This window comes from Perna viridis, chromosome 10, assembly GCF_037379345.1.
Source record: "Perna viridis isolate PV_CMFRI_1.1 ecotype Kerala chromosome 10, ASM3737934v1, whole genome shotgun sequence".
NCBI lineage: Eukaryota > Metazoa > Mollusca > Bivalvia > Mytilida > Mytilidae > Perna > Perna viridis.
Window position 1 is genome coordinate 2529615 of NC_142454.1, and position 22775 is coordinate 2552389.

The window sequence follows — 22775 nt, forward strand, 5'->3', positions numbered from 1 at the left end:
TTGTTGTATAATGAAAATTGCTATGGAAATCACAAGACAACAAAACGGTAAAGGATTTTTGACCTTTTGAGAAGAATGACAAAATCTATGGAAGATGGATGTGATATGTGGTAAAGATGTTTTAACTTATACCACTTCTTCAATGATTAATTAATACAATATCGTGAAACAAGTCTTAAAAGCACCCCGAATAAATTTCTTTTTATTTATCTTAATGTCAGTTAAAATGCAGCTAGAACCTAGCAATCATGACATTTGCCTTAATCAGAGTTTCAGTTCTAAAGAAAAGAAACCGCGGTTCCACTGTGAAATCGAATGACGATATGTTAAATGTCATTTTTGAATTTAATGTACAATGTTCTGTACATAACACAACACCTGATGGGCACTGCATCAAGTTGGATGTTTAGAAACATGTCATGATTGTAAGTTATGAAGATAAATCAGCATGAAAACAAATGGTTTATCTTTCTAGTAGATAAAAACCTTAATTCATTTCTAACTCATCAAAATATTGTAGAAAAAAATATCCTGAAATAAACAGCTGCATGCGATGTTCTTGGGTACCGACTGAAATAGAATGGTCGAAATGGGACATTTTAAAAATAGTTAGGACAGAGGTTAACTATTTACGATGTATTCTTATTGAATCGTTTATTAGCATTGAGATAGATTTATTTCATGGGGATGTAACCTGTGCAAAATTATTTATCCTGTAGATGTTTCCGTGTGCCACGAAATGTTCATCAAATCAATACAACATATTCTATTTAATATTGTAATATCAAAAATTTTGTCAAATAAATTTTAAACGGCACAAAAAATAGATCATAAGTTTTAAGCAATAGCAGACCAAGAAATAGACCACAGTATTAAAGATTGGCAGAACAAAAAATAGACCACAGTTTTAAACAATGGCAGACCAAGAAATAGATCACAGTTTTAAACAATGGCAGAACAAGACATAGATCACAGTTTCAAAGATTGGCAGAACAAGAAATATATCACAAGTTTAAAAATCAGTTACTATACCTAATCAAACTAAGTTCGCCTCAGTTGCCTTAGATGAGTAGGATGATTATGATAACAAAGCAGTTTCATTCATATTAGCATCTTGAAAATAATTTTGCACAAAGGAAACAGTTTTAAGGTGCAAACTTGATCAGTTCAATTTGCATGGATTTATGTGATGTAGCTCAAATGTCAATGGCCAAGAAAGTGGTTAATTAAGTTCCCGTATATTTAAAAAAAAGCATGGATCGATATTTCTTAGATATCGGCTTTGAAGGATGCTTGTTAAATAGACAAATTGTTTACTGATTAATATACTGATATGTATATTTGTGTTGAGCACGTCTTCCATCTTTGAATTAAGCATATAACAAGTTCCTCATATGACCACCAAATGTTAAAAGAAAATAGGAGATATAATATATAATTTTAGAAGACGATGAATTATTCAAATGCGAGTTCTGCGATTATCCAGTACCGTATACCGGACCTAAATTTAGAATGGACAGTAATGATACCATTCTATTGTTTGATATTTGTTTTGGCGGTTGTTGGTAACTTAATTGTAATAGTGACACTGGTACAGAATAAACGAATGAGAACTGTGACTAATATGTTCCTACTCAATTTGGCAATCAGTGACTTATTGATAGCAATATTGTGTATGCCGTTTAATACAATAACTTATATCTTACATAACTTCGTTTTTGGAAAGTTTGTATGTATTTCAGTACGATATCTACAAGGTAAGTAAGATATCTTGTCAACAAAAGACAAAAACGCGGTTACAATACAAAGTGCTTGATATTTTACAATTCATTTACAGAACATCCAACCATTGTCTTTTACTAGAACTTTTTCGGCCTTTTAAACCAGTTCTAGTTGGTTAATTGATTGCAACAGTTTTCTGTAACCTAACTGACTGTTAATAATACGCCTCTTAGTAATAAGTAATTCCTCATGTTTTAAGTTTTAAATTTATTGTTTTAAGAATAAGAAATTCAATACAATTTAGAAATTGTATTACCCTTTTTTGAGATACAGTGTGTATCTCTTCACATGTATTAATATATATATATATATATATATATATATATATATAGAAAGGTCTGAAAAATTCCCAACGATGTTAGAACTGTCAAATTTGCGATGCAAATTTTTTGTCGTTCCCTCCGCGGGACTCGAACTCGTACTGCTGTGACGTCTATGGCAACACCGTCTGCACAAAGTCCAGCGCCCTAGACCACTCGGCCAGCTAGGCTATATAAAAAAAAAGCTTTCGCTGGCCGGGTCATTCCTCCTCGTAGGATTAATCTAGGGCTGTAACTTAGTACACAATGTATGGTGGTACGGGACAGTTCATTTAGATGTTAATATGTAGGATAGAGGATCAAATTAATGATGCATGTCACAACAAATCAATATTATACAACGTCTCAGAATGTGACGACTCTATTTGCTACACTGCTCCATCGGATCAAATTGATACAGGGAAGATATATAAACGTATAGAAAGGTCTGAAGAGTCGTCACATTCTGAGACGTTTTATATATATATATATATAGCCATTGTATGTTTATGTTTTATGATTTTTTTTAAAATCATCGAAGATTCGCCTTTCATTTTATGTTATAACTCACTTACGAAAAATATAAATTTATTTTCTTTTCATTTATGCAGTCAAAAATTGTTTCTTTCTCCTTTTTCACGCACACTTTTTCCATGTGAACATTTATATTAGTAAAATATGATAATACCATCTTGTAAATCACTACATGATGAAAACAATCCCTTCTATTGCTTCTTTACTACTACAATAATCAAATCCACAGTTAAAAAAGCGAAATGGCATGGCTGTTTCTATCAACCTTCGACAGTATAGATATGGAAAGCATCACAATTATTGGACTTCTTTTCAAACTTAAGTTGGCTGAGTGTTGTACATCCCGGAGTTTCAGAGTTTTTTCAAGCACGACTGCATTTATGGTAATGTTTAGAATTCGTCTGCATAAAAGGTAACTACAAAATTATGCAATAGACTTATGAAGATTTTAATTATCAACTTTGAGGTGAAAGGGCAAACATGAAACGCAATGTATTTTGTTTACATTATCTCCTTACAAAGAATTGCAAATTATGGGTACTTGTTCCTCTGGAGACAGAGCGCTTAAAACACAGAATATTCATATATAAATTATTTACATGTTATTACTTTCGACTATTTTCTGCGGAAATGAACTTTTATCAACAAAAATCGATGTTAGAAAAACTTAGACTCTAGCGTTAAACCGTTGAATATGCGATTGACGTTAAGTACAGTGATTCCTTTGAAAATCAAAGACTGAATTCTCAAAGTCGCTAATCGTCAAATATTCCATGCCACTTATTTGTCCTGTTTTCAACAACCGAATGCCACGAATGCGATATGCTCTAAAATCTTGGTTCCTTGATATTAGTATTCCTTCGTAACCGAGATGACACGAATGTTTTTTTCTATAACAACAACTGGTTACCAGGAAGTGCGGGTAATGTTTTTGTTCCACAAATTTCTCTCATATATTAAATGATCTTTGGGTCGCTTTAACTAGAATAATTCAAGCCCTCTCCGATTAATATTGTAGTGATCGATAGTGAGTGAAAAATATTGATTGAATTATTCTGGTTAGTCTTATGATATTGACCAGGGAACCAGATTAGAAACCAGATAAAAAAAAAACAAACTGACAATGGCTATATATAAATATCGGGCCTTGATAATGTATATGACCTATATTGTCAATTGTAACGAGTCACTGAGTATTTTTTAATGCTTACCGAGTATTTCATGTTTAAATGTAAACTTCCTGTTGTCATACAAGCAATAAACACACGTAGAACACATGTGAATGATATTTAAGAAATACAGCTTGATCTCGTATGATGCTAGAACTATAAAACGATATGGCAGTAAATACGGCAGATTACTGTGGAGTAGCAATATATGATTATGCAAATCATATAAGAAAGTAAAGTACTGTATAATTCTAATCATGAGATTCGTCATGCTTATAGCCGTTTTTGATTGTTCGAGAACGTCTTTGCCAGAAAGTTCGTACTTGTATGAACTTCGCCAGATCGTTCATACATGCATGAAAACCAGTCAACTTGAAACCAATATGGCGGCTGTGTACTTCGGAAGAGTGTGGCAAAAAACTAAACGGCATAATATAGCCGTAAGAATATTTTATTTGACCACATTTGACACCGGTCAAGTTTGTTTACAGAGAGCAATTTTCACTCGGGGAAAGAAACTTATAAATGCTTTTAAAAGTCTAACTACCAGTAAATTCGCCCCAAAATTAAATTGTCCCAGAAATAGGTTTTATTAAAAAAAAATAATTCCCAAACATCGGAATAGAATTATAAGGATGAAACAGCTATTTTTGGTCGTTCATGCATATATAAACGGATTTCTCCACTTTTATACATTACATGAACGGCCTTCGTACAATACTTTTTTTTTTCAAAATACTGTTACAGTATATGACATTTTCAGTAATAATTTTGTTGTGAAATTACATTTTAATACATACACACATTTTCAATATTGATATGGTTGGCATTTTTTGTACTTAATAACTAAAGGTCCAACAAATACGGTACGTTGACTTGTTTTCCCCAAATGTATATCATATTCTATTTATCTGCAGTATTACAAATTTTAAAATGCCTAAAACACTGAGGCTTCGTTCCTTGTATTTCAGTTGGTAGAACCTCTAGGGGATAAATTTGGCCTCGATATATTTTCGATATATTTTGTTTTGAGTACTTCTTGTATATTTTTACTTGAGTTTAATTCTGCTCCTTAAATTATGTGTACTGCATATCGAAATTTGTAATATTAATATGACTGGTATTTATGTTTTAGATGACAAAAATTAGCTAAACTAGTATGAAAATAGCACAATCTACCTGCGCTTCAAAATATATCAGAAGTTTAAAAAAAGTGTAAGTTATATTGTAAAAGTTTGTAAACAGAAATTATCATAAATTATCAAAATAAAGAGTGTTAATGCAGGTACATGTTCTGCGTAATGATGGAGTCAAAGTACATATGCGTAATTTACGCCATTTTGCTTATAAAAAGACAAAGAGATATTTATACTTATGCATCGAAGGCAAAGCTATAATCATTTACATGTGTATAAATTAAAAGTTTAATCAGACATTTATCATATTCATTCTTGTTATATTTCTTTTTATAAAACCCGATCAAACCTTGACCTTCGTATGTTGCAACATTTCAATTGAGTTATAACTTTTTCTAGAATTCCATTCATCCCTTCATACATTTACTTTTGCATATATAATCTTGCTCGATATTTCTTTCTTCAAAGATATTAAAATATTCAACAGCTTTCATTAACAAATTCCTGGATATCGATGTGTATTTATACAAACATAAGACGTAAATCACATCATACAGCTTATTAAGCCCGTCCAATTTGTATTTTAGATATTCATCAGATGATTTTGATGTCGGCTTTGAATTGAGATAAGTATTGCAGTCTTGATTTGATTTATTTTTACCGCATTATATTCTTGAGTGTAGACAAAGCAATTATACAATAATTAACAACGGATATTTTATTTTTTAAGGCACATCATTTATAAAATGAATGCCTATTATCTATTTTCAATATAAGTATACGGGAATGAACATGGTGAATTACGCAAGGATGCAACAACCCTATTGGGATGGAAAATGTCAGCCCAAGGCCACTCATCATTCTTCAATGAACGACAGGTAAACCCACACATCGCAGGACCGGATAACTAAAGCAAACTAATTATTCTAATATTTTGGTAAACGAACTAGTTTGTTAGACCAGCATCGTAATGTCTGGATTGAACGGAAATGAGCATAAGGCGACTTATCAAGTAGTGTGGTTTCATAACGGCCTTACTGTGTATCATCCAGTACTCAACATGCTGAGTTTGACTTAGAACTTAGAAAAGCGCTTTTATAAGATAAATTTCCCATTGATTGAGATCAAGATTCTAAATAAAAAACTAGAATGATACTTTTACTTTTGTGTGTTAAACTATTCCATGTTTGTCAACAGGACTGTCGTATAAATGTGGGTTCGGAATTGATTTAGGAATTATATAGAATGAAAAAGAATTATAATAGCTTTTAAAAAGTAATTATATATACTGTAAGATTATTAAGAATGCTCATTTCAGAGTTGTGATGAAATGGAAATTGTCTTTTGTCAAAGTACAGAATGCTGTCTCGAATTTGTTTTATCTATTACAAATGGGATTGGTTTGTGAATAAACAGCGGATTAAAATGCATTCCCTTAGCTTTGTTTGACCTATTAAATGAGTAAATGGATGATTGTCATTCAGTTAGAATGACAGGTTATATTCTTTCACTTTAATGCTATTGCTTGTTCTGATTTTCTTTGAAGATACTAAATAAAGTCTTGTTACATTCCTCCGACAAATCGTTCCTATAAATGAGTTATGATAATATTGATACATAGCACGACAGATTTGGTCTCTTTAAGAAAATACTAAAAATGTCCTTCTAATAATCCATGTCAAAGAGTAATCAAAGGAACCAAGATTTTAGCGGAAATATGAAAAATGGAATTCAGGGACAAAGACCAGACATGGAAAACAGACGAACACAACAAAGAACATATAGTAACTTAAATAATGCACAAAAAGAAAAATAAATGAGCAACTCGGACTCCACTAAAAACTGGGAGCATGGACCAGGTGCACCGGTAGGGTAAGCGTCCTCTGCTTTCTAGAAACACCCGCCGAGTTGCTCATAAAAAGTCAAGTCCGGGGTAGACAAACAAGTAAAGGAAAACTATGAACCGTTGAATAAATCAGTTTTCATGGTGCAGATGGATATACGATCCATGAGTTCATGATGACGACCATAAAACTTCTGTAGTGATGATTTCAATCTTGTAGCAACATAACCCTGTTCCAGAAACCTAATTATTAGATGTCTAGCGCGATACAAAAGGTCTGCATAGTTACGGCAAGTTCTGGCATAACGTATGAGTTGTGATATGAAAACTCAATACGCAGGTGGGGAAGGAGCAAAGGAAATTTTACAATTCCGAATGTAAAGTCATCATTTTTGTCGTAAAATTTGAACAATAGTTTTTCTTCAAAATCGATCTTTCACCATCGACAAATGAAAATTTTGAATACTAATTGCTATTTTAATTATAGAATGGATATTCATAATGACCAATGTAATGCTATGCTATCTAGACGATATCTTGGACAGGATAATTATATAAACAAGTGTATTTTGAAATATATATTGTTTTTGTAAATATATGACACTCGTCCGTCCAGCGATAGCTATAAAAAGTCTACAAAATGACTTACAAAGTTTCAGATATTAAACTGCGAAACAAATCATAAAAATGACGACTGACTTCAATATGAGTAGAATCCTATAGTTTCATGATTACTGAGACTTTTTTGCCTACTAATGCTGATTTCCCTGTCACCAAGGTGAACAGTCCATTTACGGATATTCGTCTTTTTCCTTAAGGATGAATTCAAACTCTCATTGATCCATAGGTTTAATAAGTGTAAAATACTGGGGTCTATAATGACTCAATATTCTATAATACTCATCAACTCCTAAATCTAATCTAATCTAATACAACTTTAAACGAACTGTTTCACCATACACCATCTCTGCTTTCACATTTATTTAATCTTTAATTGGATTTTTCATCATTATATTGCTTCATCACAGATTTGCAATTGAAAAGGGTAATTATTGGCTTTTACTCATATATAATCTGGTGAGTGCCGCTGTCGATGGAAAACATGCTTACCCTTCCGAGGCACTTGATGACTTGAACCGTTCTTTTTTGTTTGAGGTGAATTTGCAAGTGCTTTATATATGTAAGTAAATCATATTTTTGGTCTGTACTGTATAATTCTCCTCTTCTCATGTTTTGTGTCGTCCTTCTATTTTGATAGGTCTATTTTTTCCAGTATTTTTCAATTTAAATTATTTTAGTCTTAATTTCAAATATTTTAATCATTGTCTGACATGAAATAAAATATCTTTTGATGTTAGTTTTAACAGTAAATACTATTGTTTTTGTCAGATATATTTCATTTTTAAGCACTTCTTCTATAAACAAATGCTTAGACTGAACCTTGTTTTGGAATATAAATCAAAGGAACCAGACGCTATTCGATCTAAATGGAAACTTATTGTATTTCATATGCACTTGAAGTTAACTTCTGTTTATGTTTACGGTTTCCACTGATTTATTTTTTTTATTTATGATGGAGAAACCGAGTTCTAAACGATCATTTAGGTAAAGCAGAATAACTTTAATATAATGTCGTTTTCTTTCCTCTATTGGACTTGGTAGATTTTCTCGGTGCTGGATTTGGCTTTCCTATTTCGATATTTGTGGTTTTGATCATTTGTTAACAATTTATTTGTGGATTCGACCTTCCATGTTATTTTTTGTAATTATATATTTTTTTAAAAATAATTCATTGCTGTTTTAAAATTAATTTTATTTTTTGTGATCAATGAAATCATAAAGTAGAAAGAGTAAAGTGATAATACGTTTTTGCGAGAGAAGGACCGATAGAGAAAGTACATAACTTATCAAACAATCGAATTAATAACTTATTACACAGAAAATATTCGTCAACGCCCTTTTACCATAGAAAAGGGAACGATTTTGTAAACCAAAACCTATCAAAAAACAAAACGGTGAACCAAGAGCATACTTTCTCTGATATGTAGTGGTATTTTGGCTATAACGTGCATAGGCTGTATCTGTCTGAAGATTTGACTGTCCGGTGTATTTTTTTTTATTGCAAAGAGATACAAATCACACAAAATGCTGACTGTAATTGAATCTCACCTTTACCGCAAATCAATACCAACACATACATTCATCTTATTATTTGCTTGAATTAATATATATATTATATATCCAGAGTTAACTAATCACGTGTCAACTTGCATCACTTAAAAAAACTTCTGGAAACAAAATGAATGGACGTTATAAAAGTTCAACCAATCTTAGAAATAGTCCAACAAAAAAGAAATCAAGTATGTCTTAAGGCTACTTCGACAAATTAGATTATGGTTCCGCTGATTGAGTTAAAATATAATTACTCTGAGTTTAAGGTGTTTCACATTGATCACACTGCGTCTCTCTTTAGTTAATTGCAACTGTAGGTTGAACTAATTCTTAATATCTTCAAATTTACAGTGTTATACGACCCCAAACAATTTGTGTACGTAAAATGGTTTCATGCTGTCATCGTAGTCTGCTTCATCGTCATCTGTCTTTCGTAAACTTTTTGATTTCCGAATGATAACTTAATTAAAAGTGTATTCATCTTTCTGAATTTATATCACAAATGCCGTACCAGAAAAAAGAAAGACTGTGATCAATTGTGACGGATATCACTCGAACCGTTCAGGAATTATGGAAACAAGCAATTTTCATCAGATTCGGACAATAACTTGTGTATTTGCGAATGGATCGTTATGAAATTATACCACGAGGGGTCATATCTTAAAAGAATGGCTGGGATTGAATTTTAATGGTTGTTGCTGAAACTTTTTATGAATAAGGGACGAAAAAAAGACCACTTAGATTATCGTCAAATTCTTTTCCTGTGTAAAATATTTCAGGCTCAACCTCTGCGGTCGTATCCAGTTTCGCTCATCAAAGCATTTAACTTTTGTTTAATTTGTTACAATTGTCCTTTGAAGGAATTGCTGTAAAATTACTAAAAGAAAAACCGTAAATGATCAAATGAAACAGAGACCTCCATTGTAAACCTTTAAATATGATAGACTTTTGATAGTGCAAATAATTGAAGTCAATCTAAATATCTTTTGTTGCAGTATAATTACATTTTTATTATTTTCCTTTATGTAATTCCTAGGTTCACTGTCTATAATGTGTACGCATACGTGGGGTTATTTTACAATATTTGTAACTGATATTTCAAAATATACTTGACGGTGTGCATTTAAATAAAGGTACTATAAACGTATTAATTTTCGCGGATTCTGTACTATGAAAACATTCGTGGGTACCAATTTTCGCGGTTTAAAAAATTGCATATGTTTCATTGTGATTTTTCGTTACCTTAGTCTAATTTTGTCACTTTCGGATAGTTATCCAAGTTATCTACTACGCTTAAAGTATAACGAGAATAGGTATAGTGAACATGTCAAAGAGACATCAAGTCCACAGGGATGAAATGTCAGCCCAAGGTTACCCATTGGTCTTCAATGAACGCCGAGGAAACCCTCACCCACAGGATAGGCTGCACTGGCTCAAAAACATCATTATACACAGATACAGCGAAAGAGATGCCCCTATATACTGAAGTAAGATAAAAGAAAACTAATTGTTAGAACGAAATAAGACATTCAGAGGTAAAGAATTCCAGAATTGGGACAGGCATGATACTTAGTTAAAATGAATGATGACACCGTAAAATAGATAGTGGTTGACTCGTGTCGCTGAGTTTTATAACTGTTTCTATATCATTACCTGATGAAAATCACTTGCAATATGGCGGTTATCGCTATTGGAGCAGGACACGTGTACATTTCCGGAGCAATTGATATCACTCGCGGTTTTTTTTGTGGGAGTTCATATTGCTACTTGGTTAGTTATCTGTGCGACCTGCCTTCAATTTTGATGTGTAATCTATTTTATTCAGTATGCTACTTTGTGTATGTAGATTGGCTCTGTTTCATGTGTTCACGTTTAGGTCAAATATTTGGGTTTGGACGTATTTGAATCATCCTACAGCAGACGCTACGGTTTTCTTGTTGCCGATATTTACAAGACAGTTATCACCTTATTCCTATCTCCTTGAAAGTCTCGCCTATAAAACACTGAAAAGAACCTAGGACGTAAACTGCTGGGTCTGTTGCTAAAATTATCAGATATACAGACCTCATATAGGACGTTTCGTGCATTGCTCAACCGTTAACAATGATGACGTTATAAACGGACGTTCTCTAGTATTTCATATGTCATATTGATTTCTTGTTGCTTATATTGCTTAAGATTAGAGACATCTAGATAATCATCGTATAAAACTTTATCATTTTGTATTGAGTATCTATACATGTACGTAAATCTTAATTTGAATTTGCATATTGCATTATTAATGCATTTCAAGCGTTCTTTTTTTCATGCCACGATAAAACAATTTATCTGGTCTTTTTTAATATTGGATGAAGTCCTGTTTCGCATCTTATTTTTAATTTTTAAGGTTACAATTCCTTTTGAAATAGTACATGTGGTTTATGTTAAAGATTTATTTGAAAAACGTCATATTATTATTGCAATTCTCAGATTATTGTTGGCAAATAATTTACTGTAAATTGAAAATAAGAAAGAATTCAACTTTGTGTTGCTTTTAATATAGTCATGAATTTAAAAACCGAGAAATTAATTACAATTTAGTGGATTGGATGAAACAGCAAGAACAATAAAACATCTGCTTTGATCCTTAAAACAATTGTTATGGTAGTTATTAAATTGTATCCAAAGATGTAAACTAATTAAATTAACTTAAAACATTAACCAAAATGGAACATCTCGAGTGCAAATCTTTCTCTTTTAGTTGCTAATGATAAATGAACATCTAAATAATCTCTTGTGTTAAATGCTCAGCAATGAATCAAAAAACAAACAAACAAACAAACCAAAGATGATAACGATTTAAAGCCGGGGTACAATATTGCCTGGCTATGAAATCAATTTTATCAGTTGGATTGATAGTTGTCTAATTCATTTGAAGGTTGGAAAGTCAAACGTATGTAAAGGGTAAAAACAAAATTACCTAATTGATAGAATCTAGTCAATGAGCACAAGATTAGGATTTACATAATGAAATGGATAAAACACGAAATCTAGTTTAGTCAAAGAGTAATCAAGGGAACCAAGGTTATAGCGGTAATCAAAAGAATGTAATCAAGGGACAAAGACCAGACATGGAAAACGGACATACACAACAAAGAACATAAAGTAACTAAAATCATACATACAAAGTAACAAAAGCAAATTAGCAACTCGGACTCCACTAAAAACTGGGAGTATGGACCAGGTGCACCGGTAGGGTAAGTGTCCTCTGCTTTTCTAGTAACACCCGCCTAATTGCTCCTAAAAAGTCAAGTCCGGAATAGACAAACGAGGAAAGATAAACTATGACCCGTTGAATAAATCAGTTTTCATGGTGCAGATGGATACAACATAACGTATCCACGATTTCATGATGACGACCATAAAACTTCTGTAGTGATGACTTCAATCTTGTAGCAGCATAACCCTGTTCCAGAAGCCTTTTTGTTAGAGTTCTAACGCGATACAAAAAGTCTGCGTAGTTTCGGCAAGCTCTGGCATAACGTATGAGTTGTGATATGAATACTCCATACGCAGGAGCTGAAGGCATGTTGCCACAGATGAAAGGAAAGTTGACAATTCTGAATGAAAAGTCATCACGTTTGTCGTAAAGTTTGGTCAATATTATTTCTTTATCATCGATTTCTAAGTGTAGGTCAAGATATGAGGCCGACTTCACAGTGTCTGTAGTATCCTTTATCTCAAGTTCTTTTGGGTAGATGCGATGTATCAAATCCCCGAAATTAGGATTGTTTTAAGATAATACGCCATCTATATAGCGGAAACTGAAATTGAAGGGTCTAGCCAAACGATATTCTTTCTTTCTGATCAGATCAGCTATAAAGTCAGCCTCATAAGAGTAAAGGAATAGGTCAACAAGTAAAGGAGCACAATTTGTTCCCATGGAATGCTTGCCTGAAAACCAGGCAGAAGATTATGATTAGTTATTTGACGCATATCCCAAATCAAAAAATCTGTTGATTGGAAATCTTTCAGTAGGCCTAATAGAAATCGTATTCAACAATAGGAGCGCAAATGAAAGTTGGTTACTGGGGATATTGATACTTAAAGTTTGGTAAGATTTTTTTGAACTATAACTAGTCAGAAACGATTTCACAGTAAATTGGAGAAAGTAGGAAATGAGTGCAGAAAATGTTGTTTTAGGAGGTTACATTTGTATTTGAACAGTTTCATTGGTTACGAGATATGATGAATTACCCACTGCCTGATTTGTATATAGACGAATTGTTAATATTTAACAAAACCAAAATTTTGCAATAAAGAAAATTACTGTTCTTTAATGTCGTAATTTATACATTCAGCCAAATATACTCTGATATATTTTTTCAGGTGTGTTATTTTGTGTTAACTGCTTTACCTTGGTAGCAATTTCTTTGGAGAGATACTTTGGCCTTTGTAGACCACTGCATTCCCGGAAATGGCAAACGATATCACACTCCCACAAGATCATAACTATTTGCTGGGTCCTTTCATTCATTCTTGTCATTCCATCTGCCATCCACAATCGTTATATAGAACAGCCATACGGGAATTACCTCTGCCGTGAGATTTGGGACGACATAGAACTAGAGAAAGGCTATCAGATTATCCTCGTCATATCATTGCTGGTAGCACCTATTATTATTATGACAATAGCGTACTCCCGGATAGCGTTCACTTTATGGATGGGAATGAAATTAGACCCACAAAGTGGACAAGGTAAATATCTAAAAAAGACGCTTACATAAAGATATTCGAACGCCTTAAAATTACATATTAAGTAATCTTTAAATCAAAACGCTGCACGATATGGTAGAATATTGCAAAGGGCAATCTATAGTAGACACTTTTATTAGAAACTAACAAAAATGATAACACATGATAAAATTATTTCAAATGAAAGCAAGACCCCAAAAAGTGAAGTTATTGACATGTTTAGAATAATACAGTGGAACTGAAATATAATATATTGTTCATATCTGTACTTTTTCATTTCAGAAATTTTTGGACTAGTGTTAGAACCTGCCCGTAAACCAGGTAAAGATCCATGTGAGAAAACGACATCATCTCGATTAAATAATGCCAATGTTATGCGAACTAGCAATGGTGAACGAATACGATCTTCAAAGAAACGTGTGGTTAAAATGTTGTTTGTGGTTGTTTTTGAATTTTTCATATTTTGGACTCCGTCTGTCATAGTACAATCTTGGATAACTATCGATAACAAATCCGCCGTATATTACGTAACGAATGAAATATCATCTGCTTTTCTTCTACTGTCTTACGCCAGCACTTGTTGTAATCCTATCACATATTGTTTCATGAATCGTAGTTTTAGACAGGGCTTTCTGTCAGCGTTTAAATGTTGTCGCCGACGTCATTTAAACCAGCATTCCCGCTGCAGATTTTTAAACAGGGAAAATGAAAATTCTAACAAGAACTCAAGAGTAGGAAGCGTTTTATTAAGTAAGCGTGTCAATATGTTTACAAAACAAAATGTTTCATGGGATACACACCTATGCGATCATTAGATGATAACAATAAGTCTTTTCATTTAAAGACAATAATACAATATAACACAATATACGTTGTATTATTATACGGTAAAATCTAGAACATGATCAGTTAACTTTTTTCTTTGCTCAAGTAATATCATTATGTTCAATCTTTTTTACAATATTCATTTTACATATGAATTTACTAATATACCTTATTTAGCTGGATAAACACGTGGTGTATTATTTGCATCATTTATTAGTCATCCATAAAAAGAATACAAAAATGTGAAAAAGCTACATTCCACAAGTCAATGTATGGAAGAGTAATGAAGGGAACCGAGGTTATAGCGGTAATCAAAAGAATGTAATCCAGGGACACTGACCAGACATGGAAAATAGACATACACAACAAAAAACATAAAGTAACTAAAATCATACATACAAAGTAACAAAAGCAAATGAGCAACTTGGACTCTACTAAAAACTGGGAGCATGGACCAGGTGCACCGATGGGGCAAGCGTCCTCTGCCCCTCTAGAAACACCCGCCGAGCTGCCCATAAAAGAGTCAAGTCCGTGGCAAACGAAAGAGGTAAGGAAAATTATGACAGGTTGAAAAAAATAAGTTTTCATGGCGCAGATGGATACACCGTAACGATCCACGATGACGACCAGGAAACCTCTTTAGTGATGACTTAAATCCCGTAGCAACACAAACCTGTTCCAGAAGCTTATTTGTTAGATTTCCAGCGCGATACAAAAAGTCTGCGTAGTTGTGGCAAGCTCTGGCATAACGTATGAGTTGTGATATGAACACTCCATACGCAGGAGCTGAAGGGACGTTGCCACAGATGAAATGAAAGTTGACAATTCTGAATGAAAAATCATCACGTTTGTCGTAAAGTTTAGTCAAAAGTTTTCCTTTACCACCGATTTCTTAGTGTAGGTCAAGATGTGAGGCGTTTTCAAATGGCAACTCGTACTTTATGGCATATCGTTAACATATTATAAAAATAATAAGGTCCTAATATACTTCCTTGAGGAACTCCACAAGATATATTTTGAAAAACTTGATTCTACTCTGTTTACACGAATCTTTTGTTTTATACCAGTAAGATAAAACTCAAACTATTTTGTAGATTTCACACCCATAACCTTTTACTTACTACATAATTTGTTGTGGTAAACTGTACAAAAGCTTTCTGTAGGTCAAGCATTATCATACCAGTGTATAGGCCCATAGATTGTTGTGATTTTATATGATCCAACAAATGTATCAAGCATGTATCAGTGGATTGTGAATTTCTAAAACCGGACTGTAAGCTGTATAATAAATTGTTTCGGACTAAATATGTTTCTAGTTGGGAATAAAATAATCTTTCCAACATTTAGAGACTACAACATAAAATATCAGCGCCATCTTTAAAAAGAAAACGTGATGGAATTCCATCTAAACCTCTTACTGAGGTTAAGTACCCGCAACTCTTTATTCACATAATCTTCTTTGACAGGCGACAACCTAAAAAAAAAATCATACCATAATTACAAACTTTATAATAAAATTTTCTAAAAATCTTACAACTGTAGTGAAAATGTTTTGTTGTCTTTGGTAGTTTTCTACAAGTGAAGAGGCTACAGTAGCAAAGAAAGTATTAAAATAATTGATAGGATGACATTGGTATCATGTATAAATAAAGTTGATATTAATACTCGAAATTTGTACATGACTGAAAGCAATTTAAAAAAAAGCCAGCAAGCTAGTTATAATTGATAGTTGTTTGGTATATGAAGATCTATATCCACATTTCACAATTTTTTTTCTAATACAAATATCTACTATGTCATTTATCACACTCTTCAAGAGGGCTTTGATAAAGTAACTAGTTAGTAGATAAGGAAACAGATCAATTATTCATTTAACAATACTTTATATACGTTAAGACCAGCTATAACAAATGTTTGTATCCTACAAAATAATTATGATTTTTAATTTCTTGTAAGGGAGCTTAAGCAAAATAATAGGAGAAAAAAAAATCATTTAGTCAATTTCCAAGTTTGTTGGAAGCAATACTATATATTTTTATAAGAAAGGTCGAATATCTAGCTATTTTAGATGTGCTTGCATATATCCTAGATAACGACAAATAAATCATTTTATTGGCAAAGTATTTAAAGTAGCAAAGGAATTTTTCTTATCTACATTTATTTTTTACATGTATAATTGAAGTAGTTTATTCGTATGGTAAATCATAACCTTCACCATATAAGCTACTCACGCACAATTTATAATTATAATAACCTTTTCACGTATAATACCCTAATATTAGTGTTTTTGACCAACAGCAAAAGAAAAGGGTGAGTAAAAACTGTTTTCTTTCTTTCTGATACTCTTATAAATCAACATATGGCCACTAAATTTCCAATAGTATTAGCAAATATTAAACCAAATAAATATCGACAAAACTACCGAAGCGTCTGCAGTTGCATGATACAAACAAGTCAAAATGATAATTATAAAAGACTAGTTTATTCTCATATATCTCATAATACAAATAATAGAAATATGGAATGTTTTCCATAAAGAAATAAATTGGTAGTCAAAACAAATAGGCGGAAAAAAACTCAATATACATGTACTGAATAAAAAAAGCACACTGGTCACAACAATACGGCAACATACAAAAGATGTACCTATTGGAAAGGCAGATTATAGATGTAAGAATACCACTCCTAAGGGAATTCGATGATAGAGTTTGAAAAGTAATGAATGTGGGAAATACACATCTGAAATACACATGTAAAGATGAATTCATATTGGCAGTCGTTCAAATACTGATATGTGCATGTAAGATAGGAATGTGTCAAAAAAAGAAAAGAGATAACAAATCTACCAAAATATGGACAATAAACAACTAAAGGCAGTCTATTGGCCTTCAATTAACGGTAAGAAATTTGAACGTCTGCCTTTACCATCAACGTATAAAATACAGTGTTCTAAGTCGCACACTGTTAAAAAAAAAGATATCCTTTCCTTGGGACAGGTGCAAAAAAAGTTTTTATGTTGAAGTAATCAGACAAGGCCTAAACTTTAACTCTACTTCAAACAATTGCAGATACACATTAGCACAAGAAATTACTTCATCAAAAAAGTAAAAATTGAAATTATAGCAAACAAAACATAAAAATATCAACGCAATACTACTTCTACTACTGACAAGTCAGCTCCAGACCTCAATTGAACCAATGCTTGTATCACATCACTTATAACATTTGCCTTTAACGTTAAGTACAATGTTATAATTAACTACCTTAGAAAAAACAGTCAATGATTAGATTAAAAATATTATTAATTTCGATAAATGGCGCTACTCGGAATAGCTTATCATTTTATATTTTCTGGTATTGATTACAATTTTTCTTCAAGTTTACAAAATGCATAATTTGGAAACTTGTGAATTCTGCATTTTAGCCGCAACTTCAAGAAACCGTACTATGTGATCAATAATGTCAACAATTAGGTCAACAATATCGTTCTTAATTGCGATATACAACTCCTGGTAGAGAAACAGTTGATAACTTCAAATCTGTGTAGATATATCGTTTTAGAGGCTATATTTTTTGTAGCATTGTTTTTATTGTTCTTAAAGGGGATACGGCTATCAAGAGAGTCCAACTCCGAACGTATAAAACGTCTAAAAGTAGAATTATACATTTTGGAATTATGTTTTTGTAGCGACGGTGAAATTACATAATATCGAAACCCTTGATGTTGCATTTTTTAAAGGGAATCACACAACGTAGACAAGTTATTGCAAATACGAATAATTCTGAAAGGATGTGAAACATCACCGACATATGAAGGTACTAGAGATTCATCAGCAACCAAAAAAAACGACCGATAAACTATGGGACATGTAAGAGTAATCAAGGGAACAAGATTCTAGCGGAAATCAAAAGAACGTAATCCAGGGACAAAGACCAGACATGGAAAACAGACAAAAACAACAAAGGAACCTAAAATAACTAAAATAATACATACAAAGTAACGAAAGTTAATGAGTAACTCGGACTCCAAGATCCTGATGCCTGTAATAGCTTTTATTTCAAAGTAAATTCTGACTGATATATGTTTTTGGATCTTTCTTTTTTTGTGTCTACTTCAACGCACAACATGTGTGGTGGACGTGTTTTTCAGCAAACGGTTGGCATTCCAACAAGAACCAATTGTGGTCCTTTACTTGCTGACCTATTCCTTCACTCTTATGAGGCTGACATTATAGCTGATCTGATCCGAAAGAAAGAATATCGGTTAGCTAGATCCTTTATTCTCAGTTTCCGCTATATAGATGACGTATTATCTTTAAACAATCCTAATTTCCGGGATTTAATACATAGCATTTACCCTAAAGAACTTGAGATAAAGGATACTACAGACACTGTGAAATCAGCCTCATATCTCGACCTATACTTAGAAATCGATGGTAAAGGAATAAAATTGACCAAACTTTACGACACACGTAATGACTTTTCATTCAGAATTGTCAACTTTTCTTTCATCAGTGGCAATATCCCTTCGGCTCCTGCGTATGGAGTGTTCATATCACAACTCATACGTTATGTCAGAGCTTGCCGAAACTGCGCAGACTTTTTGTATCGCGCTAGAAATCTAACAAATAAGCTTCTGGAACAGGGTTATGCTACTGCAAGAATGAAGTCATCACTACAGATGTTTTAAGGTCGTCATCATGACTTCATGATTTTACCCATCTGAACCATGGGAACCGTTTTGTTTACCATGTTATAGTTTTCTTTTCTTCTTTCATCTATCGCGGTTCACATTCATACTGGTCGCAGGCTCGGCCCACATTAACTTTACCTAATTTGTGGGTTAATCTTAACCCGGGTTCACTTTGAAATATCCCGGTTAATTTATTTTGGTAAATCCCGGAGTAAATAGCATAGGGTGAACGGGGACTATGTTTGCAACAACTAACAAAAAAAATGTTAAAAACTATTTCAAAATATCTATATACATTACCGGTTACAATTTTGAATACAAAATTACCAATTTCATCAGCAGCATTAAAATCAAATATGTAGGATGATCTCAGTCAAATGTACACAAGAAGTACTTAAGACAAAACAGTTGCAATCCAACACTGAGAGGCTCTACCATGTGCAATACAATGATGCCTCAGTATTTTAGGTGCAAATTTCGATTAAAACAAAGGTATCATTCACACAAATCATGGAAACATGCAGATTAAACTAAAATTAGCTAAACTATAAAAACTGCAAACCTCTCAAACAGGTATATGTTTAGTTTAATCATTGAGAAAACAAAACAATTTCGTTCATCAAGAAGAAAAGACATTGAATTAACCATAACAGCAGCAACACTGATAAATATTTAAAGATATTGATCAAACTTTGCTGTACCCAACCTACTATCTTCAGTTTACTCCTTATAAAAAATCGGTTCTAGATTACACTATTTGATTACTTCCACGAAAATAGAAAAGAGAGAGAAAAAGAAGACATCCCCTTTTGTAATCAAGGTATATAACCCATGCTAAACATTTCTAGACCGAAAAGATATCTCGAATATGTTAAGGATTTCATTTGTTGGCCCTCTCTTTGCATTTGAATATTACCCAAAATACAAGATACAAAAGAAGTTGAAAATTGTGAAATATGCATCCATCATTAGGTTAATATTATCAATGTGTAAACATTTCGATTAAATGTTCAGGTGTATAAACCCAAGGCCCAGAACCATTGATCGGTCAAAAGGAATGTACCTGGTTTATCATTATGTTTCTCTTCGAAGAAAAGACTAATTTTTGAGTGTTTGTTTTAAGTATTTTATTAGTATTTAGTTTCATTTGCCTTTCAAAAAAGACTACTTTTGACGAATTTAATAGTCATACGTATGATAAAATAAGCAACGTAAATTATTATCATTATTGCAACACATCAAGTATGATATACGTTTAAAAAATCTATGCGGAAGGTGGCACCTTACAAGCCAGCAAATGATTTATTTCATTTTATACTCTGTCGAGGTCGACATGTGCCTAATTTCTTGGTTTGGTCATGTAACCGACGATATTTTTGAAAAATATGGCCGCTGTTACTAAAATAGACCATAGGGGTCAAGCAGAATTGCTAAAACCTTTTGGCTTAGCAAAATTGAAGGAACTTTATTAATTGTTAAACAGTAAAAAAATGACTTAATTTTGACGTAGAGATGCAATTACGAGTCGACTAACTCTATTTGTGATACCAAGGTTCAAAGAATAGACAACAATTTGAAAATCGCGCCCTTCACGAATAAATTTATATATGACAGTTTTTTTCTATCGGATTTGTTTCAAAGAATGTGCTTTATAGACTATATTTCCGTACACAATTTAACTAAGATTATGTTATAGTATCAAAGCTTAGCTACGGTAAAAAATACAAGACCGCACAAGGAAAACAGACGAACAAAACAAAAAACATAAATTAACCAACATAAAACATACAAGGTAATGTTTTTAAATGAGCAACCCCACTTGAAATAGGAGCATTGACCAGGTACACCGGTAAGGTAAGTCTCCTCTGCTTTACTAGAGCTGCTCATATAAAGCCAAGTCCGGGGTGTATGAAAGAGGAAATGAAAACTATGGCACGTTGAATAAATCATTTTTCTAGGTGCAGATGGATATATGGTACTGATCCACGAGTTCATGACGACGACTACAAAACTTCTGTAATGATAACTTCAATCTTCAAGCAACATAACCCTGTTCCAGTGGCCTAATTGACAGTGTAGTGCGATACAAAAAGTCTTTGTAATTGAAGCAAGCTCTTGCATAATTTAAGTTGTGATATGAAAACTTCAAACGCAGGTACTGAAGGGATGTTGCCACAGATAAATGATAAAAGTGATGACAATACGGAATGAAAGTCATCGAAAAAAAAGAAAAAGTTTTTAGAAGTTTGTGATGTCGATTGGCCTGGTGCAAAAATCTTTTTTGTGAGGAATCCGCTGCGTTCATTGAAATCTGACACTGTTTTACAAAAATGGGCAAAAATTGTCAATGTAAAAACTGAAGGGGAGTGCTTATGAATTATCACCATCTAGGAATAGAAAAATTACAATGTGAAAATTAAAATTATGTAAACAATTATTTTCATAACATTTTTGCAGAAGTTGTTTATTGTGGTAAGAGTAGAAGTTGTGGTATCCAGTATAATGTCAGAACGAGCATATGATCAATGTTAGTACACACAAAACAGCTGATTTATTTTTACGACATATAATAACCATGTTAGCCGCTTTATCTGCAAACCAAATTCCTTCCTAGGTTTAACTATTTTTTTTACACTACTTTTTGTGATTTTCAAGTCTTTTACAATGTCAATGAATTATCTGTTTTTTTCTTCTAATTTGTCGTTTTCAGCAAGCATTTCCTGAATCGTGGATAGTGTTACAACATTTTAAGTCAATCAATTTCGAAAGGAGGACGCTATTTAGGTACTTTGGCCCTTCGGGAAAATGTATCGTATGTGCTAGACTCATAGGCGAAGTCAAGGAAGTAAAAAGCCAAAGCCTAATTATCCTCGGGTAAACGTATCTCTGGGGAAGCAGTATGAGGCTTCAATTTTTACAAGGCAATATCAAAGTGACAGTTAACTTTTCAAATTTGACCTCGGAATGACAGATAAAACATTAACATAGTTATCAAAGGGATGTATCTGTTGAATTTCAACACAAATTTTAAATCGTAATCAAAGAGAACCGACAAAAAAAGGGAGATTATTAAAAGTCAACTAAATTGAATTAGTAATACTCAACAACAACAATATACCATAATGTCTGAATCAATTGGTCTCAAAAGATAGAAAACACACGTAGTGCAAATGTTTAAAGTTAGTCTTTTTATATGAGCCCCTTTACTCGTCCAAATATAAATGGGTATGATTGCAACACAACAAATGCTTCTCAAGACCTTTGCATTTTTATAAAAATACAAATTTTGTCACAATTCTTAAAACGTACATATTCCAATGTAACGTTTGTGACTTAATCATACTAATTTTCAACGTCCCATTTTCCATCAATAGTGTACGAATTGTAGTTTAAAAGCTCTTCGCAAATAAATATTGATCATATAATCTCTAAAAGGATGACTTTTAGTGTCCACAAAAGTTAAATTCTTTCCTTGTTATTAAAAAAGATACTAATTTTCCACAAAGTAAAGTTTTTAGACGACAAAAAAGTTCGGAAATGTTAGTTTTCAGTTGATGAGTTTTGTTGTGGTCAATTAAGAGAAAAAAA

General features: G+C 32.6%; 1 protein-coding gene across 1 annotated transcript; it reads left to right on the forward strand.

Moving 5' to 3' along the window:
- The first annotated feature begins 1148 nt into the window (after positions 1-1148).
- LOC148604144 (cholecystokinin receptor type A-like) lies at positions 1149-14574 on the forward strand. Its single transcript, XM_088550690.1, has 3 exons — positions 1149-1757; positions 13304-13672; positions 13952-14574. The coding sequence occupies exons 1-3, from the start codon at positions 1451-1453 to the stop codon at positions 14482-14484; spliced, it is 1209 nt and encodes a 402-aa protein (XP_088406816.1). The 5' UTR covers positions 1149-1450; the 3' UTR covers positions 14485-14574.
- The last annotated feature ends 8201 nt before the right edge of the window (positions 14575-22775 follow it).

Bases quoted from the DNA above. Each gene is read 5' to 3' on its own strand.
- LOC148604144 (XM_088550690.1), top strand. From the start codon at position 1,451: ATGAATTATTCAAATGCGAGTTCTGCGATTATCCAGTACCGTATACCG. The intron at 1,758-13,303 runs GTAAGTAAGATA...ATATTTTTTCAG, and splicing joins TTCAGTACGATATCTACAAG to GTGTGTTATTTTGTGTTAAC. The intron at 13,673-13,951 runs GTAAATATCTAA...TTTTCATTTCAG, and splicing joins AGACCCACAAAGTGGACAAG to AAATTTTTGGACTAGTGTTA.